This window comes from Oryx dammah, unplaced genomic scaffold (genome assembly GCF_014754425.2).
Source record: "Oryx dammah isolate SB20612 unplaced genomic scaffold, SCBI_Odam_1.1 HiC_scaffold_3, whole genome shotgun sequence".
Taxonomy (NCBI): domain Eukaryota; kingdom Metazoa; phylum Chordata; class Mammalia; order Artiodactyla; family Bovidae; genus Oryx; species Oryx dammah.
Genome location: NW_024070187.1, coordinates 90,023,726 through 90,043,540, shown reverse-complemented (window position 1 = coordinate 90,043,540; position 19,815 = coordinate 90,023,726). Strand labels below are relative to the sequence as shown.

General features: G+C 40.5%; 1 protein-coding gene across 1 annotated transcript in view; it reads left to right on the top strand.

Annotated features, from left to right (window-relative positions):
- Nucleotides 1–19,815, top strand: part of SCARB2 (scavenger receptor class B member 2) — an 80,475-nt gene that overhangs the window by 46,784 nt on the left and 13,876 nt on the right. The window contains exons 4-7 of the mRNA XM_040237129.1: nucleotides 242–430; nucleotides 6,522–6,613; nucleotides 12,035–12,154; nucleotides 16,275–16,444. Coding sequence (XP_040093063.1) covers nucleotides 242–430; nucleotides 6,522–6,613; nucleotides 12,035–12,154; nucleotides 16,275–16,444 — 571 coding nt within the window. The remainder of the gene's footprint in view (nucleotides 1–241; nucleotides 431–6,521; nucleotides 6,614–12,034; nucleotides 12,155–16,274; nucleotides 16,445–19,815) is intronic.

Below are 19,815 nucleotides of genomic sequence, written 5' to 3'. Positions count from 1 at the left end.
TTGTTCTCTTTCTGCGGTTCCTGGGTTGCAAGTGAGGATCTCATTTACGAAATGGAATACTGAGAAAGGACAATAAGTAAAGAGATTTATTCTTCACGCTCAGCCAGAGAGGAGCTCACTGGCTGATTTTTCCGCTGTTTGATCTCAATACTTACGTTTAGGTCTGCAGCCCCCTTTGCTGAAGGGGCAGTAGGTGGTTGGGGTGCAGACACAGCTGTCTGAATTTGCCTCTGCTCCTCAGACCGCCATGGAATGGACCCAGCTGCCCTTACTCCGGGAGCTCATCGAGGCCCTGCTGAAGGCCTATCGGCAGAAGCTCTTTGTGACCCACACGGTGGATGAACTGCTCTGGGGTTACAAAGATGAAATCTTATCCCTCATCAGCGTTTTCAAACACGACGTCTCTCCCTATTTTGGCCTGTTTTATGGGGTAAGTCGATTTTTCTTTTCAGAAACTGTGTGTTCAGCTGAAGAGGAGGGCATTGCAAGCCAGATTATATCTTTACTTTGGGTGAATTGCTTGGCACTCCCGATCTCTTGTAGAGTATGTGAAAAATAAGAAAGTGCTTTAGTAGGGGAAGAAAAACTTCTCCTACAATTTCAACATGCTACCAGCACTGACTTTGAATGAGTGTGAAAAAAATGTATGAAGTGGGGCTGTGCCATTAATCTTTCAAAGTGTCATAAATATGAGTGATCAATGTCAAGTTTCGATGGCTTAGTGACTAAACCCATGGATCAGCCTGACAAAGGCAAACGAGAAACTAAATAGGGATGTGATAGTACGTTAGGGATGGGAAGTACTTATTATATTTTCAGACATCTCATTTGTGAAAGATGTTGGATAATTTGAAACTCCATGTGCCCCTCACCTATGATTTATTTAGCTTATAAGTGGAATTTTGCATCATTTCTTTGCAGATTTTATTTACTCTGATTTGCAACCCAAAAAATGGGCTTCCCTGGTAGCTCAGCTGGTAAAGAATCCACCTCCAAGGCAGGAGATCCTGGTTTGATTCCTGGGTCGGGAAGATCCACTGGAGGAGGGATAGGCTACGCACTTCAGTATTCTTGGGCTTCCTTGGTGGCTCAGCTGGTACAGAATCTGCCTGCAATGGGTTCAGTTCCTGGGTTGGGAAGATCCCCTGGAGAAGGGAAAGGCTACCCACAACGGTATTCTGGCCTGGAGAATCCCATGGACTGTGTAGTCCATGGAGTTGCAAAGAGACGGACACAACTGAGCAAACCAAAAATATCAGCATTCAAGTAATTATTATTTGAAGTATATGTTATTAACTGCTTGAGCTTGAAATAAACGAAAAGTGAAAGTAAAAGTGTTAGTTGCTCAGTCCTGTCCAGCTCATGGCAACCCCATGGACTGTAGCCCTCCAGGCTCCTCTGTCCATGGGATTCTCCAGGCAAGAATATTGGAGTGGGTTGCTGTTCTCTTCTCCTGGGGATCTTCCCCACCCAGAGATCGAACCCGCGTGTCTCACATCTGCATTGGAAAGTGGGTTCTTTACTGCTAGTGCCACCTAAAAGCAATTAAAGTCTGTATCCCCCTGCCCCACCCCCCAAAAAAAAACTTGAGTAAAATGGATAGTTGAAAGGTTGATAAATGACAAACTTAAATTCAGGAAGAGAGGGTAAGTTCAGGGCAGGATATGTAATTGTGATTAATGTCCCCATTTTTAAATTTGTGGTTATTCTCTGGCTCTAACTACTGAAAAATATCACCTCATCCTGTAATCTCTTAGCATTTCAGTTGGTAAATGGTGGTAACACAGCCTCTGTACTGTCAGGGATATATAACACTTAAAAACTATGGTTAACAAAACGGTTAACAACTTTTAGATATTACCTTCACAAGAGGAGGAGGGTCCTAGGACTAGGGTCCCACCAACCCTAAATCCTTCACTCTGGGCAAGCAGACCTAATCGGTGTTCCCTGGAAGTTTCCATCTGACAGGAGCCCAGCTTCCATGGGACCAGAGGAAGCACTGATTTCTTGTTGTGACTAAACTCCTGTCTAGAAATAATTTCAAGGAAACTCCCTACAGAGAGATACAAAGGCTACCACCCATCTGCCAAGTAGATTCTATTCCTCATACCTCAGTATTTCTCTGATAATTTTCATTGTGTAGCTTGCTTTTTGTTTTTACACTGACCTCATCAGACTTATGGGGCTTCCCAGGTGGCGCTAGCGGTAAAGAGCCCATCTGCCAACGCAGGAGACATAAGAGATGTGGGTTTGATCCCTGGGTCAGGAAGATCCCCTGGAGGAGGCCATGGCAACCCACTCCAGTATTGAGAATCCCATGGACAGAGGAGCCTGGTGGGCTACAGTCCATGGGGTCACTAAGAGGCGGACATGATTGAGGCAACTTAGCATGCATGCATGCCTCAGACTTATAACTAATATCCTTAAATACCTGTTTAAAATGTAATTCACAGTTACAGGCTGATTTAAGAAATTGGTACTTTTGCTTTCCCATAGGAAGAATGTGTTGGTTTACTTTATTTTTTCTTCTTTCTCTGCCTCCACTGTAACTCTATAAAACCTCATTAGTGAAAAACCCTAGCATTGCTCAGTTGGATTAGTACCTGGCATGGATTTCCCACATTCAGGGAAAGAGCATGAGACATCGACCCAGAGGGTCTGGATCCACGTCCTGACTGTTTAATTTAATAACCGAGGGACTTCTCTTAACCTCAGCTTCATCATTTGTAACTTGAGAGTAAAGGTATCCACACTTCAAAGCTTGTTTGAAATAGCCAAAATGAGAGTCCACAAGAGTGCTTTGCAAACTATAAATTGCAACACACATTTCAGGAACTGGTTTTTTCTTTTCTGTGACTCACTCAGAAAAGAGGACCCTGAATTACTAATAATATGAACGACTGGTATATGTTTCCATTTTGGAGCCAAATGAACTCTCTCTACTGTTGTTTTTAGAAAGGCAAAGGTGTTTTTTGTTCAGTTTTTTTATCTGCTCTAGCCAAATACTGACTCTATCGCCAGCAGTACAGAGATCCACACTTGGGCTGCCATTCATTCAAGACTGGGATGGACCGTGGGCTTGTGTACTTTGCCGGCACCTACTGCTCTGCACCTGTCTGAGCCTGTCCTCCAGTCTTTCCTTAATCCCAGTGATATCTACCACATATCCCTCTGATCCCCTAGACCATTCCACCTGCTCCACTGCATCTTGTGACTAAAGAAGAAAACCTTAGTTAAGGCCATCGAACATATTTTCCTTAAAGACTTTAATGAAACAATCAAATGATTTGGTTGTTTCATCTTTAAATGGTGGGACAGAATGTGAGAGTGAGTAGGAAGAGGTGATGCAGACAGTGTGAGAGCAAGACAGCTCCCGAGAGCAAGAGGCCTGGCTGGCTGTCTCTTAGTTGCCTACTGGAAAGCCAGTCAGGATATCTGTACCTGTTGATTTTAAGGTACCTCTGTTTTCCTCAGCATAAAAGAGTTCAAGCACCTCCCAGTGAGTGTGGATTCTTGGATGTGTTATACAAAATGATGGTGGCTGGGAAGGATCTTTGAGAAGTCAGCCAGTCCTATTGCATGGATGGATTATGCATGTATTATGCTAGGAGTATGAATGATGTCTTATTCTCAGAACATTTCTCAACCTCCTGCAGTAATATGTTTCTTGTATGCAACCCACATCCCTACTGCAATAACACAAAACCTATTTATTCCTATTTGTCTTCAAACAACAAAAGTTCTAGTGAGTAACAAGGAAGCATTGATATTCTGTGTCTGACTCTTAGGCCACTAACAGCTGGGGAGAACTCTGAGTGAAATCTTTAAATGCTTACGCACTTAGCTTAGCCTACATTTGAGTTAGTTGGAGGACTGCAAGAAGTAACACACGTGTCTTTTTAAAATTTGGTGGTTCAGCATTCTTTTGTGTGAGTATGCTTCTATGTTATTGTATGTTCACATTGTTGCTCTCAATGAGAGGTCCCTTCTCATATCTTAAAGTCATGTAAAGCTTCATATGTGGAACACAATGTGACTATTATGTATGTGGGCAGTGTTGACATACTGACGTAGTTGGTGAAATAATATTGTGGCAAAAAGGACCCAGGTAGGCAAAAAAAAAAAAAAATTGAAAAGAGAATTCACAAAGGGTATGAATGCTTTTTAAGGCAAAGGATTGAAAGAAAAAAGAATTCAACCTCACTGAACACAGAAATGCAAAAAGAAATAAGAAACCCTTTTTTTGTTGTTGACTCAACAAGCAAAGTTTAACAAAAGGCATCTGAGGAACGTAAATTGATGTATCTTGCTCTTTCCACTGAGTGATCTTGAGCAACTTGCTAATGTGTTTCAAAAGCTTTAAAAATGTTAATGTTCTTTTATCTAGCAATATCACCGTTAGTGGTCTATTTAGAAAATAAGAGCACAGAAAAGTTTTTAATCATAAAGATATACATACATTATTCATAGTAGCAAAAAATTTTAAACTAAATATTTAGTAATAAGAAAGTGGTTAAATTATTTCCACCTAATATGAAGTCATTAAGTTGAACTTAGGAAGAACTTTTCTAGGAAGAACAGGAAATATGTTATACACATAACTAAAGAAATTGTATATATGTATAAAAAATGTGTGTAGCTTATGCTACACATATGTATATTACATATATATATGTATAAGTTCTATAAACAAATTTTCTGTAGAAAAAAGACTAAAAAGAAACAGACCAAAATACTGAAAAAAAAAGTGTATGTTGCTTCTTAAAGTCCTCCACTTAACTCAAATGTGGTCTAAGCTAAGTGGTTAAACATTTAAATGTTTCAGAGTAACTCGTGCATTTCCCAGAAACCAAAACTCCACCCCAGTGAAGAACTTGTAAGAATGTACAGAGTATCTGTGCCATTAAGAAGTGTAACCTGGAAAGAATATACAACTCAAGAAAATTTTGGTTGAAGAATGGAATTATATTAATATCACTTTCTTCTATTCAAGTATAGTCAGGTCCTGGCCCTGGATTTATGCTTTTTTTTTATTTTTTAATTGAGATAGAATTCACTTAACATAAAATTCAGCATTGAAAAGTGTACAATTCAGTGGCTTTTATTATATTCACACAGTTGTGCAAGTGCCACCACTGTGTAATTCCAGAACATTTTCATCACCTGCCCCCAAACCCACAGACTGTTAGCAGTCTCTTCCATTCCTCATTCCCACCAGTTCCTGCTAACTTGAATCTACTCTCTCTATGTATAGATATGCCTATTGTGGTCATACATATAAATGGAATGGAATTTATATGAAATCATATAAATGATTTCACACCCATGTTGTAGCATATATCAGCACTTCATTCTTTTTCATGGCTGAGTAATATTCTATTGTATGAATATACCACACATTGTTTATCCATTCTTCAGTTGATGTATATTTGATTTATTTATACTTTTGGCAATTAAGAATAATGCTGCTGTGAACATTTGTGTACAGGTTTTTGTATGGCCATTAGATATAAATTTTGAAGTAGAATTCTCTTGGGTGTATTATAGAAGTGGACTTTTGGAGTCTTATGGCAACATTATGTATAACTTTTTGACTAGCTGACAAACTGTTTTCCATAGCAGCTGCCACATTTTACATTCACACCGTCGGTGTAGAAAGGCTCTAGTTTCTCCACATCTTCACCAATGTTTGGTGTTTTCCTTTTTCTAAAATATCCATCCTCATGGGTATGAAGTTGTATCTCATTGTGGTTTTGATTTGCATTTTTCTAATAACTGATAATATTGAGCATCTTTTCATGTTTTTATTGGTTATTTGGATAATTTCTTTGGAGAAATGTCTCTTCAATTTTCTGTCCATTGTTTAATTGGGCTCATACTTTTTAAAACCATAAAGTAATAATATGGCAAATATGGGATTTAACAAATAGTCACTCTGTTCCCTAGTTCTGGTTCAGTCTCATGAGGCATGTAGGTTCCACTAGGGCTATTTCATAAAGATTAAATGTGCTAGTTACTGTATCATTTAGGGTTCTCTAGAAAAACAGAATCAGTAGAGATTTGTATATTTATTGAGGGATTTATGTTGTGTTGGCCAGAACGTTCATTTTGCTTTGCCCCTAGGGTGTTACGGAAAAACCCAGATGAACTTTCAGCAAACCCAGAATTAAGGAATTGGCTTATATGATTGTGGGGGCTGCCAAGTGGCAAGTCTGAAATCCGTGGGACAGGCTAGCAGGCTGGAAACTCAGGCAGGATTTCTATGCTGTAGTCTTGAGGGAAGAATTCTTTTGCCTCCAGGAAACCTCAAATTTTGCTTTTAAAGCTTTCAGCTGATTAAATGAGCCTACGTTCATTATCAACAGTAATCTCCCTTACTAAAGCTGAACTGATCACACCTACAGTATATAGCAACATCTCGAGTATTGTTTGGCCAAACAGCTAGGGCATAGCCTGGCCAAGTTAACACATAAAATGAACCATCACAGTTATCTTAAATAACCATATTCACTTATTTTCAGAAAAATGGGACTAATGATGGAGACTATGTTTTTCTAACTGGAGAAGACAATTACCTTAACTTTTCCAAGATTGTGGAATGGAATGGAAAAACGTAAGTCTAATGGCTTATCAGTATAATTATGTTTTCAATTTTCATTTAAATTGAATGTCCACTTCTGCTTTATTTTTTTTAAAAATTAGCAGAATCATTTTTGGGTAAAAAATAATCAATAAAAAATCTATAATTATGTAAAATATCCTATAATATAAATAATATAGCCTAAACATGTAAAATTATTATTTTGTAAATCAGGATTGGGGTAAGGTACCCCTCAGATTAAATACTAAATTATTAGTATACAATTATTAGTATTAGTATACAATTACCATATAATGATATGTAGATTTCTCATGGTTACAGCATGAATCACAAGCCAGTGAAAAGTTTCACTCTTCCACTTGCTACTGTTTGTTGTTGTTTAGTCACTCAGTCATGTCTGACTCTTTTGCAGCCCCGTGGACTGTCCTCTGTCCATGGGATTTCCCAGGCTATAGTACTGGAATGGGTTGCCATTTCCTCCTCCAAGGGATCTTCCTGACCCAGGGATGGAACCCACATTGAGTGATGTGTCGCTGCTGGGCAAATATTTTTCAAATTGCTGCCTGTTTGGGGGGAAGGAAAGAATTTTTTTTTCTTTTTAAAATTTAATTTAGTGATTGTACATTGTGTCTCTTTTATGATGAAATACATTTCAGTTCATTGCTATAGAATTTCAAAATTATTTCACATTTATAATTTGTAAACAAACTACCTCGAAAACCAAACTTCTCCAAAAAGGAACTGAGGCAGCTTGCAATTAAGTCACACATAAAGCAAAATAATTTTTTTAGGTCATAGAAATTAGAAATCTTCAAGAAGAAGGAGGCTAATTATTCAGGGACTGTGGTAAGAGGAATTTTCTTCTTGAACATTAAATTTACTTTAAAGCTTCCCAGAAATACAGGCAAGAAAACTGATGTGGAATATTATCTTTACAATTTTCTATAAAGCAAAAACTTTTTAAATTAAAAAAACTTTTAAAATTTGTTATAACACATATATCCAGGTGCATACACATATATTTACATACACATGTACACACTCTTTCCTAAGGATATAAGAACCCTGAAAGAATATTAGAAACTGGCAAAAGTGTTGCCTTTGGCGGCATAACTAGATGACTGGGTACTAGGCTAAGAGAGATATTTACTTGTAAACGTAATATAGCTGGATTTTGTTTTAAAGCCAATCTGTTGTTTTCTTTTAATAGAGTTTCATCCTTCTAAATATGTGTTGTAACTACTGATACAATTACTGTATAATGATATATTATTCATGTATTTACACTTATTTCGACATTCTTTTTCACCCTTAGCTGGTTATGTCTATTCTACCCTTAGATTATACTTAATAGTTTTTTTTTTTTCTAACAGAATCTAAAGTTAGCTATTATCTTTCTTCTTCCAATGAAACAATACCTTTACCCATTTCTTAACACAGCGTCTGTGTTATTCTTGTCTACAACTTGTTTCACCTTTTTAGGAAGCCAAATATAACTTAAAAGTTCATTATTTTTATAGAAAATTAAAATACCAATGTATTTTATTAATTTGTTGGTATTTTTCTTCTCACATCTTCTCTTTGGGTTTAGTTTTCTTATTGCTGAAGATCATTAGTACAGTGGTTCTCAAACAGGGGCAGTTTTGCTCCCCAGAGGACACTAGGTGATGTCTGGACATGTATCATCACAACTGGAGGTCGCTACTGGCATCTACTGGGTAGAGATGTGGGATGCTGCTAAACATCCTGCAGCGTACAAGACAGTCCCCTACAGAGAGTTCCGTCAGTTCAGTTCAGTCCAGTTGCTCAGTCGTGTTCGACTCTTTGCAACCCCATGACTGCAGCATGCCAGGCCTCCCTGTCCATCACTAACTCCCGGAGTTTACTCAGACTCATGTCCATTGAGTTGGTGATGCCATCCAACTATCTCATCCTCTGTCGTCTCCTTCTCCTCCCTCCTTCAATCTTTCCCAGCATCAAGGTCTTTGCAAATGAGTCAGCTCTTTGCATCAGGTGGCCAGAGTACTGGAGTTTCAGCTTCAACATCAGTCCTTCCAGTGAACACTCAGCACTGATCTCCTTTAGGATGGACTGGTTGGATGTCCTTGCAGTCCAAAGGACTCTTAAGAGTCTTCTCCAACACCACAGTTCAAAAGCATCAATTCTTCGGCACTCAGCTTTCTCTATAATCCAATGCTCACATCCATACATCAGGCTCAAAATGTTACTGGGTTGGTTGTTGTTGTTGAGTTGCTAAGTTGTGTCCGACTTTTTGGACTGCAGCATGGACAACCCCATGGACTGCAGCACCGCAGGTTTCCTTGTCCTTCATCATTTCCCAGAGCTTGCTCAAGCTCATGTCCATTGAGTCGTTGATGCCATCCAACCATCTCATCCTCTGTTGTCCCCTTCTCCTGCCTTCAATCTTTACCAGCATCAGGGTCTTTTCTGATGAGTTGGCGCTTCACATCAGTTGGCCAAAGTGATGGAGCTTCAACTTCAGCATCAGTCCTTCCAATGAATATTCAGGGTCGATTTCCTTTAGGATTGACTGGTTTGATCTCCTTGGGACTCTCAAGAGTCTTCTCCATCACCACAATTCAAAAGCGTCAATTCTTCCACATTTCGCCTTCTTTATGGTTCAACTCTCACATCCATACGTGACTATTGGAAAAACTGAAGCTTGGCTATACTAGGTTGGGAAATCCTGTATTAGTAGTTGTTTCAGTAAGGATCTGTGGGTGGTAAAATTGCTTAGACTTTGCACATTAAAAAATATCTTTATTTCACATTCAGTTTTTAATGATTTTAGTTTGGGATAGAATTCTAGTTTGACAGTTCAAAATTATGAAGATACTGCTCCATTTACTTTTGATTATCTTTTTCCCTGACTTTATTGCAGTTTTACTACAACATAATCCAAATTTGAATTTATTTTATTTATTCTGTTCAGCCCTTGGAGTATACTTTAAATCTAAGGCTTTCTATCTTTCTTAAAATTTGGAAAACTTTGAACAATTATCTCTTAAATTATTGCTTCTCTGTTATTCACTCTATTCTCACTACCGTTCCCCAAACTCCCACTAAACGTTTATTGAAGCCTCTTGATATAGTCTCTATATCTTGATCCTTCCATTTTTAATCTTCCTAAGATTATATCTGTGTAAATTCTTTGAAGTAATGTTTCATTTAGCCTGTTCTTTCCAACTATGTACAGTCTAGAGTTTATCCCAATAGAGAGTTTTTCTTTCAGAAACTGTTTCTATTCTGAAGATTATTTATTTTTTATTCTTTGGGTCTCTCTAGAGAAGACTCTTGAGAGTCCCTTGGACTGCAAGGAGATCCAACCAGTCCATCCTAAAGGAGATCAGTCCTGGGTGTTCATTGGAAGGACTGATGCTGAAGCTGAAACTGCAGTACTTTGGCCACCTGATGTGAAGAGCTGACTCATTTGAAAAGACTGTGATGCTGGGAAAGATTGAGGGCAGGAGGAGAAGGGGATGACAGAGGACAAGATGGTTGGATGGCATCACTGACTTGATGGACATGGGTTTGGGTGGACTCCGGGAGTTGGTGATGGACAGGGAGGCCTGGTGTGCTGCGGTTCATGGGGTCTCAAAGAGTCGGACACGACTGAGCAACTGAACTGAACTCTTATTTTATTCTTCCTTTTTTATTTGTTCTGAACTGAACTCTTATTTTATTCTTCCTTTTTTATTTGTTAGTAGTTTACTGTTCCTTTTGAAGGATGCTGTTCTTTCATTTGTGTCTTTGAGGATACTAAACAGCCTATTTATTAACCAGATTGTTCAATTACTTTAATTTCTTCAAAAGTAAATTCATCATATCATTGTTGATTTTGTTGCCTATCTCTTAGCATAAGTTGCTTTCATTAAAAAAATGTTAACTTGCAGAATTATTTTCATTGGTAAGTCTGTTATCTATCCATCTGCTCATCCATCCAACTATCCATCCATCCTCTCACATCTCCCTAGGTAGCAGGTATGCAGTAGTCCACCCAGTAACCCCTCAAACCAGTATACATGGTGGACCTCCACCTCAAAATTATGCAGAGCATGAGAAAGTTAGATACCATCACTGACTCAGTGGACGTGTTTGAGCAAACTCTGGGAGAGAGTGAAGGACAGGGAAGCCTGGTGTGCTGCAGTCCATGAGATTGGAAATAGGCACACATGACTTAGCAACTGAACAACATCACAGATCTGGCCAAAAAATCAGCAGGCATCTTGGCCCAGGTTCTGGTTATAAGGTATCTGGAGCTTTCTGCCTCCCTGTGACTCAGCTTTGCTTTCTTCAGCCTTTCTTGCTGAGCAGAAAAAATCCCTGCCCTAGATCCTGATTTCAAGCCCTTGATGGACCACCTTTAATCCTCACCAACCTCAGAATCTAGACCTGCAGATCTTTCTCTTGGCTTCCATACCTGCAGCCCAGTAGGCCAGCAGCTTTACCCTTCTCACTACTTGGCATTTATCACCTTTCATTGTCGAAAAAGATGTTTGTGCTTGAGTAGAGTATAGACCTTTTAAATGTTCCCTTTTATGGTTTATCAACCACTGCTCTGTGATTTTACTTGGAAGAGACCCTTAATACATGAATTTAGAATTTCACCTTGACCAGAAGTTGGAAGAATTCCTGTTTTTTGCCCATTCCTTCCTATCTTTTGCATTTTATACCATTGTTCAAGGAATTAATTTTTAAAAACCTGCTATCTCAACTGTGCTCTTAGTGAGTATAAAATCGATTCAAAATTAAGCTTTCTTGTGACCCAAGAGAAGTCTTCTGTTAATTTTGGATCAGAGAGCTGTTGTGAATATTATCTTCTTGAACATGTCTGTCCAGAGTTCATCTGACTGTGGGCTGGCTGTGAACATGGCTGTTGTGAATGGCAAATTGGATCACTGCTTAAAGCACGTGGATATTTCTAAATCTTTACAGGAGATCCTCAGTTTTGAAGGAAGGGAAGAAGGATGTTTGACTGTTTTCTCTGTCAGAACTGATATTTGGAAATCAGGGCCCTGCTTTTCCCCTCTTCATCCAATTCCCAACCAATATTGCCCTGGTGTCTGCGTGTGAACAAGGTTCTGTGGGTAGCCAGCTCCCAGTTAGGTCTTGAAAAGTCCAGACCAAAAAAAAAAGCCTAGGGACTTTGCTGGTGGTCCAGTGGTTAGGAATCCTCCTTCCAATACAGGGACTGTGTGTTTGATCCCTGGTCTGGGAACTAAGACCCCACATGCTGCAGAGCTACTAAGCCCGTGCACCACAACTAGAGAGCCCACATGCCGCAATAAAGGGTCCTTGTGCCACAGCTAAGACCCGATGAAGCCAAAAATACATAAATAGATAAATGTATCTTTAAAAATAGCCTAAAACCCAGTGTGGCCATCTGGACTCTTTCTTGTTTCCCTGTGACAGGTCGCTTGACTGGTGGACAGCAGATGAGTGCAATATGATCAACGGAACAGATGGAGACTCTTTTCATCCATTAATCACCAAAGATGAAGTCCTTTATGTCTTCCCATCTGATTTTTGCAGGTAAAAACTTGAAATGTTATGACTATACAGGCGCCAAAAATATGAGGGATGTATATAATTGCACTTACTTGATGAGGATATTTATGCTTAATGAGTGACCGGCAATAATGGCATATTGAGAAACAAGAGAAAGTGTAGCCGTTCACAGACCAGCTGTGTTGGTTGGAATACCAGCTCCACCACTTACAGCTGTGTGACCTTGGGAACATTATTTAACTACTGTTTGCCTCACTGTCCTCATTTATAAAGTAGGGACAAGAAATAGTTGCCTACCTTGGGAGTTGTTTTGAGGATAAATGAGTTACTTTAATAAAAATACTTAGCCCAGGGCCTGTCACACAGTAAATAATATTAGCTCTTCATTATTATGATATCCTCTATCAGGTGTGAAATTTGCTCTGGTCTTCTTCCAGTTGGTGCATAGAAGATAAATCATACCGTGGCCCATACTTCAGAGTTCATAGGTCTTTGCTGAGTGCTAACCTTCCCATTGAGCATATCCGCTCACCCTTGCCCGCATCTATCCCTCTCCCACCTGCTGTTTCTCTCCAGACACCCATGATGAAGCCCCCTCCGTGGGAGGAAGGCATCCTACTCCACACCCTGACTCCCGTCTCCCCGTCGTTACCTCTCCTTCCGCCCTTCACCATCACACTGCTCAGATGAGTAGCTGATCACGCAGCCTCCCTTTCCTCTCCCGCACCCTCCTGCAAGGCTTTTTATGAGCCTTCTCCTCAGTTGGACGTCACCTAGTTACCTTTGACTCTATGGCGTCTACATTCTCAAGAATGGCTGTTCTTCTGGCTTTCCTTTATTGTTGAGTCACCAAAGCATGTCCATGACCCCATGGACTGCAGCATGCCAGGCTTCCCTGTCCCTCACCATCTCCCAGAGTTTGCCCAAGTTCATGTCTGTTGAATAAGAGATGCCATCCAACCATCTCATCCTCTGTCCTCACCTTCTCCTTCTGCCCTCAATCTTTCCCAGCATCAGAGTCTTTTCCAGTGAGTTGGCTCTTCGCATCAGGTGGCCAAAGTATTGGAGCTTCAGCATCAGTCTTTCCAGAGTATTCAGGGTTGATTTCCTTTAGGATGGACTGGTGTGATCTCCTTGCTGTCCAAGGGAGTCTCATATTTCACACAGTTGAGCACCTCCCCAGCCAGCTCAGTCAGAATCACTGTAAATCTGCCTCATCTCTTGCACTAAATTAGCCACAAGTGCTATTCATCCTCCTCAGAAAGAGCTCTTCTTTCACTCCCGACTCCGTCCCCAGTCTCTGTGCCACAGTGCAGACCTTTTCCAGCTCTGGAGCGGACTATCAGTCACCTTCCAGCCAGCTGTTCTACCTGGTCAGTATTTGTGGAAGGACCAAAGAAAGAGAACATGTTTGAGTGCAATGAGTGAGACAAGGAAGCCTAGAAGGGCAGGAGGGACTTATTAAAGATTTGCCACAGAGGAAACTTATTCTTGTCTGGAACCACCACTTGTGAAGAGCAACTTGGCAGTGCTTAGTAATGCCGAGGACCTCCAACCCCATGGTTTCACACGCCTTTCCAACGTGGGTTCCCTAGCCTGAAGAACTTGGGTACCTATGTGAGGGAGACTTACACGTTGATTGTGGTTAAGAAAACACTGGAAGTGTTGCCAGAAATAATCAATAAACGATCTATAATTGGCATAGAAAAGTTTTACTTGAGCCAAACTGAGGGCTGTAGCCCAGGAGACGCTAATTCAGAGAGCACTTGAATTGTATTTTGTCAGACTACAAAATGTGGGAGGTGTACAAGGCAAAAACCTCAAGGTTACAGTTATTTACATGAGTTGTTTATCAAGAAATATAACTGGACCTGTCAAGAAGTAAGGGTGCTTGTTAAACAAGGGTTGGCTGGGATCTGAAATGTTTGCCTAATTGCAAGGGGAGACCTTGACCCTGCAAAGTTGCAGCTGACCACTGCTAGGAGATACTGTTTTGAGAACAGCTAGTGGTATCCTTGAGTTTAATGCAGTTCAGTGATGCAGGAGTGTGTCTGAAACCACATCCACAGTGGTCACCCAATTCCCTTCTGGATGTCTGAACCACAGCTACTCCATTTTGGTTTTTAAATACATTCTCTTCATTAATGGTTAAAGCAGATGTACCATGCATGTTTGACAGGCCGTAAGACAGGCTGTTCTTGTTAGCATAAAGTTTAAGTTAATTCATGTATAAGCCGAAATCACTTCCCCATGTCTCAATATGTAAAAATTTCTTCCATCCAAAGCAATCTGAGTGCCTATGCAAGTGAAGTCACTCAGTCGTGTCCGACTCTTGGTGACCCCATGGACTTTAGCCTACCAGGTTCCTCTGTCCACGGGATTTTCCAGGCAATAGTGCTGAAGTGGATTGCCATTTCCTTCTCCAGGGGATCTTCCCAACCCAGGGATCGAACCCGGGTCTCCCACATTGTAGACAGACGCTTTACCGTCTGAGCCACCAGGGAACATAAATAAATAAGCGGGATCTTTGTATGATAGAATAGCATATAAAAAGTAAAATATAGCAACCAGAGCCATGTACTTTAATGCAAGAAATCTTAAAAATATAATGTTGAAGGAAGAAGCAACTTACAGAAAAACAGTATGGTATACTATTATAATAACATTTAGAAATAACAAATAGTGCCACATGTTGTTTATGAGTATGTATGTAGGTAAAAGTATAAAGGCCTGGGAACTTCCCTGTGGTCAGTGGCTAAGATGCTGTGCTTCCAATGCAGGGGTCTCTGGTTCGCTCCCTGTTCAGGGATCCAGATCCCACATGCCACAACTAAGTGTTCATGTCACAACTAAAAATGCAAAGATCCTGCATGCCAACTTTGATCCGGCACAGCCAAATTAATTATTTTTTAAAAAAAGCATAGAGGTCTGCATGGGAATGATAAACCCCAAATTCAGGATAGTGGTTACCTCTGGGGATGCAGAGAAAGATCAGAATCAGGAGTATTACATAGAGAACTTCAGTTGTAGCTGTAAATATGCATTTTATTTATCTGAGTGGTTTTTGTTATAAAATGTATTTATTATAATATTTTTCTCTATTTTTCTATTTGCTTAAAATTTTCATTAAGAAATGCTGCAGGGGTGAGATGTACAGTGGAAGGCAACTCCTACATTAGTCACAACCCAGCAAGAGATGTGTCCCACCTGTGGTTCAGAGATGAAACGTGAGGCCCCCCTCAGCCTTCAGACACCCTCAGATGCAAGGATGAGGGCTCTAAGACAAGGCCTGTGAAAGTGCCTTGGCTGTCACTCAAAGTGAAAATGGAAGTCCCAGGGACTGCACAGTCCATGGAATTCTCCAGGCCAGAATACTGGAGTGGGTAGCCTTTCCCTTCTCCAGGGGATCTTCCCAACCCAGGGATCGAACCCAGGTCTCCTGCATTGCAGGCGGATTGTTTTCAAGCTGAGTCACAAGGGAAGCCCAGCTGTCACTCAGGTGCTATGCAAATAGCTGGGTGGTTTGTGTTAGAAGGAACCACTGATAGAAACTCTAATCTCTGAGGGCAGAATTGATGTTCTACTCTGTTGAAATAAATAACCATGGCAAAATATGGAAACTATTTTTACTTGGGGGAAGTGGGTATCAAAGTACAATTAATCAAGTATCTGTCTAATGGGGCGCTTGTCCAGGCCTTTGGGAATCTGCGGGGCCACGCCTTTTGTCACCTCCTCTGCTTCCGCTTTGTCTCGGCTTCTCCCTGGCTTTCTTTCCTTTGCATCTGCTTCGTCCACACTGGCATGTGCCCGTGCTGGTCTGGACGACGCTTCTTTCTTTTAGCATAAGCATCCATTCTAACTCATTGTCTTGGTTTTCTACCACACACTGTGTCTTTTTCTCAGTCTGGTTGGGATGTTAGCACAGTTGCTGCCTCTTAAATATCGTTCACTGCAGTCTATCTCCTACTTTATTATACACTAAGTGGCTTGAGCTCCTCTCAGTCTTTCTCTGGCCTCTTCATTTCCCGTGTATCCTGTAAGCGTTTAGCCATATTACACCTGAGAACAGTTGGCCGACTTACTGATTCAGGCAGACCATGCTGATGGGGACCCAAGCTGACTTTTTATCCTTACTTCCTAACAGGTCAGTGTATATAACTTTCAGTGACTTTGAGAGTGTCCAGGGACTGCCTGCCTTGAGGTATAAGGTGCCTGCAGAAATATTAGCCAATACCTCAGACAACGCTGGCTTCTGTATACCTAAAGGAAACTGCCTGGGCTCAGGAGTTTTGAACGTCAGCGTCTGCAAGAATGGTAAGAATTCATTCAGAGAGGGGATGCAGGTGGCGGTATGGGGGTCTGGATGTACGATTGATGTTCCTCAACAAAGAAGGTTGTCGGCCCAATAGAGCAATTCCAAGCTCTTAGGAATAATGTTTTGTTAGAGACAGACTCACAGACGTAGAAAACAGACTTATGGTTACCAAGAGGAAGCAGAGGGTATAAATTAGGAATTTAAGACCAGCAGATACAAATTAGTATATATAAAATAAAGAACAAGCTCCTACTGTACAGCACAGGGAACTATATTCAATATCTTGAATATATATGTATAACTGAATCACTTCACTGTACACCAGAAATGAGCACAACATTGTAAATTAACTACAATTTAAAAAAAGTTTTGTAACATGGCTATAGCATAGTTTTTTTTAAAAGCATTGGCTTTCCTGTAATGCTTTTATTGCTAGGATGCCATGTTGTGTTTTTTCTGGGCAGTAGTTCAGGAGTGGTTTTGGCTCTGTTTTCAAGCTGGCCCTGGGCTAGGAGTGGCTGGTGGCCGCCTGTGCTCTGTGGGTCTCCTTGGTACAAGGCGCTGGCCTGGGGAGCTGGACCTCGCCGCATCCTGCGTCTCCTGCGTATGCGCATGGCGCAGGTGCAGCGCTGCTCCACAGGGGACAGGGCCGGAGCTTAGGCGCCCTTCTTTTTTTTTCCCTTCGGCTCTTCAATCTAGCACGTTTTTGTTTTGTTTCTTAGTTTTTTTGTTGGAGTTGATTTACAATGTTGTGTTAGCTTCTGCTGTATAGCAAAGTGAATCAGTTATACATATACATATATGCACTGTTTCTTAGATTCTTTTCCCGTATACATTTTTACAGAATATTGAGTAGAGTTCCCTGTGCTATGCAGTAGGTCCTTATTAGTTGTCTATTTTATATATAGTAGTGTGTATATGTTAATCCCAGCCTCCTAATTTATTCCTCCTTCTACCCTTTTGCCCTTTGGTAACCATAAGATCATTTTCTTCATGTTACACTATTCCTGTTTTGTGAATAAGTTAATTTGTGCCATTTTTTAAGACTCCATATATAAGCGATATCATGTGATGGTTGTTTTACTCTGACTTACTTCACTCGGTATGACAATCTCTAGGCCCATCCATGTTACTGCAGATGGTATTATTTCATTCTTTTTTTTTTAAATGGCTGAGGATATTCTATTGTAAATATATACCACATGTTCTTTATCTGTTCATCTGTTGGTGGCCATTTAAGTTGCTTCCACGTCCTGGTTATTGTGAATAGTGCTGCTATGAATATTGGGGTGCATGTATCTTTTCCAATTACAGTTTTAATAGAAATAATAGTTCATATTACTAGCAGCTTACTAGTATCAGTCACTGTTGTAAGTGCTTCACATATTTACATATAGTTAATACATGTAAAGTATTAACTAATTTCATGTTCAAAACAAGGCTGAAACAGAAAGTAAAGACTCAGGTAATAGGAAAGTTCATACCTTGGTAATGATTCTCATTACTCTTAAAACTAAGAGTTAATTTTAAGCAGAGTTAGTTTTAAACCCTGACCACAAAGTTCCCAATGTTTCATAAAAATGTCTGAGCTAACCTGCTCCTTTTTGTGAATGAGGTGAAATGACCAGCGGTGCAGCTGACAAAAGCATTTTCTGCATCACAAGGATAGTTTTCACAATCATTTGCTGCAAAAATAGCTTTGTTAGATAGACAACCAGTGGCCTCTTTTTATAATTGTGGAAACCAAGACTCAGAGAAGGAATAGGATTTTTTTTTAATAAAATCTTTATCTGAGCAAATTCCTGCTAGAATTTAGGGTCTTTTCATATTTGTATTGTGATGTTTCTTGGGCTTCAATTCTTTAGTTTCTGTTGAGAAACTTGGTAACCCCTTTCTCTTGATTAAAAAACATTTTTTTTTTTCTGAGTAATGTGGTGACTTTCACCCCTTGTCCATGTGGTTTGGAAGTTCCCTTTGGGCTAATCCTCTCTTTCCTTGTCTGTTGAGATCATGGCTTGCAAGACTGGCCATACATCAAAATGATCTGGAGAATCATTAAAAGCATCTGTCCCAGAGCCCACATACTAGGGCCCCAGAATCGGTATTTTTTAATGGGCTGCATATGATACTCATGAAGATGATGCCTGCACGATTGGGAATGACTGTTCTGGGGAGCACACACCCCAACCCAGAGATTAGACCTCTCCTGCAGACTCACTGCGGGCTAGTCCTGAAGCAGCACGTGCCTGATCAGCCCATGGTTCTGTGGTCCAAGGCACACATCAGTAACCTTCTGCTTCCTCAAGAAGTTGATGTCAGAACCCACAGAAGGATTCTATTTTACAACAAACTTCCTGCTTTCGTCCTTTTCCTCTTGCTTCTTCTGTGTTCCCAGATGTGGACTAAAATGGGAGCCTCCAGGACTGTCCTCCAGTGTTTTGAATTCCTCAGGGGAACATGTTGCCTAGTGGGATGACTGAGGGTTCTGGAGTCAGAGGAATCTGGGTTTGAATCCTATTCTGTTCATTAGCAAATTGGCCATGTTGCTGAAGGAGAGTTCCAGACAGCAGTTTTCTCATCTGTAAAATGGGAATGATTATAACTTCCTTGGAAGGCTGTGTGAAGGTGAGAGATAAATTTATGCACAACACTCAGGACAGTGGCCCTTATTGTCTTCAACAGATCTTTAAAAATACATTTAAAGGTCAGCATCCTTTAAAGAAGGAAATCGTGTCTTTGTGAAACGGTGTAGCAATAGAGAACAAAACTCTATGTATGACAAGTGAGATGGCTGAGCCATGGACTCAGACTTCAATTACTTGCCATTAGGTAGTTCAGACGGTAAAGAATCTGCCTGCAATGCAAGAGACTCAGGTTTGATCCCTGGGTCGGGAAGATCCCCTGGAAAAGGGAATGGCAACCCACTCCAGTATTCTTGCCTGGGAAATCCCTACAGTCCATGGGGTTGCAAAGAGTTGGACACAACTGAGCAGCTAACACACAGGCGAATTTTTCCCCAAATATATTTTCCTGGCAGGAGTGACTGGGTTCCACTCTTCTTTTCAAGAGCAAAACCTAGAATAGGTTTCCTTTAATAATTTGCTTCTTTATTTATTTCTTAAAAGGAATAGAAAATATTTTTTAAAAAAGAAAGAAAGAAAAGAAAACCAGTGTCTTCCTGTGGGCAGACCTTGATCTAGTCAGAGGCTGGGTCGATCTAGTCAGGACCAGGCAAAGTCTTTAAAAAAATCTGCATAGGGAATTCTCTGGTGGTAGAGTGGGTTAGGACTCCATGCTTTCACTGCTGAGGGTGCAGGTTCAAGCCCTGGTTGGGGACCTAAGATCCCATGAGATACAGCCTCCCCACCAC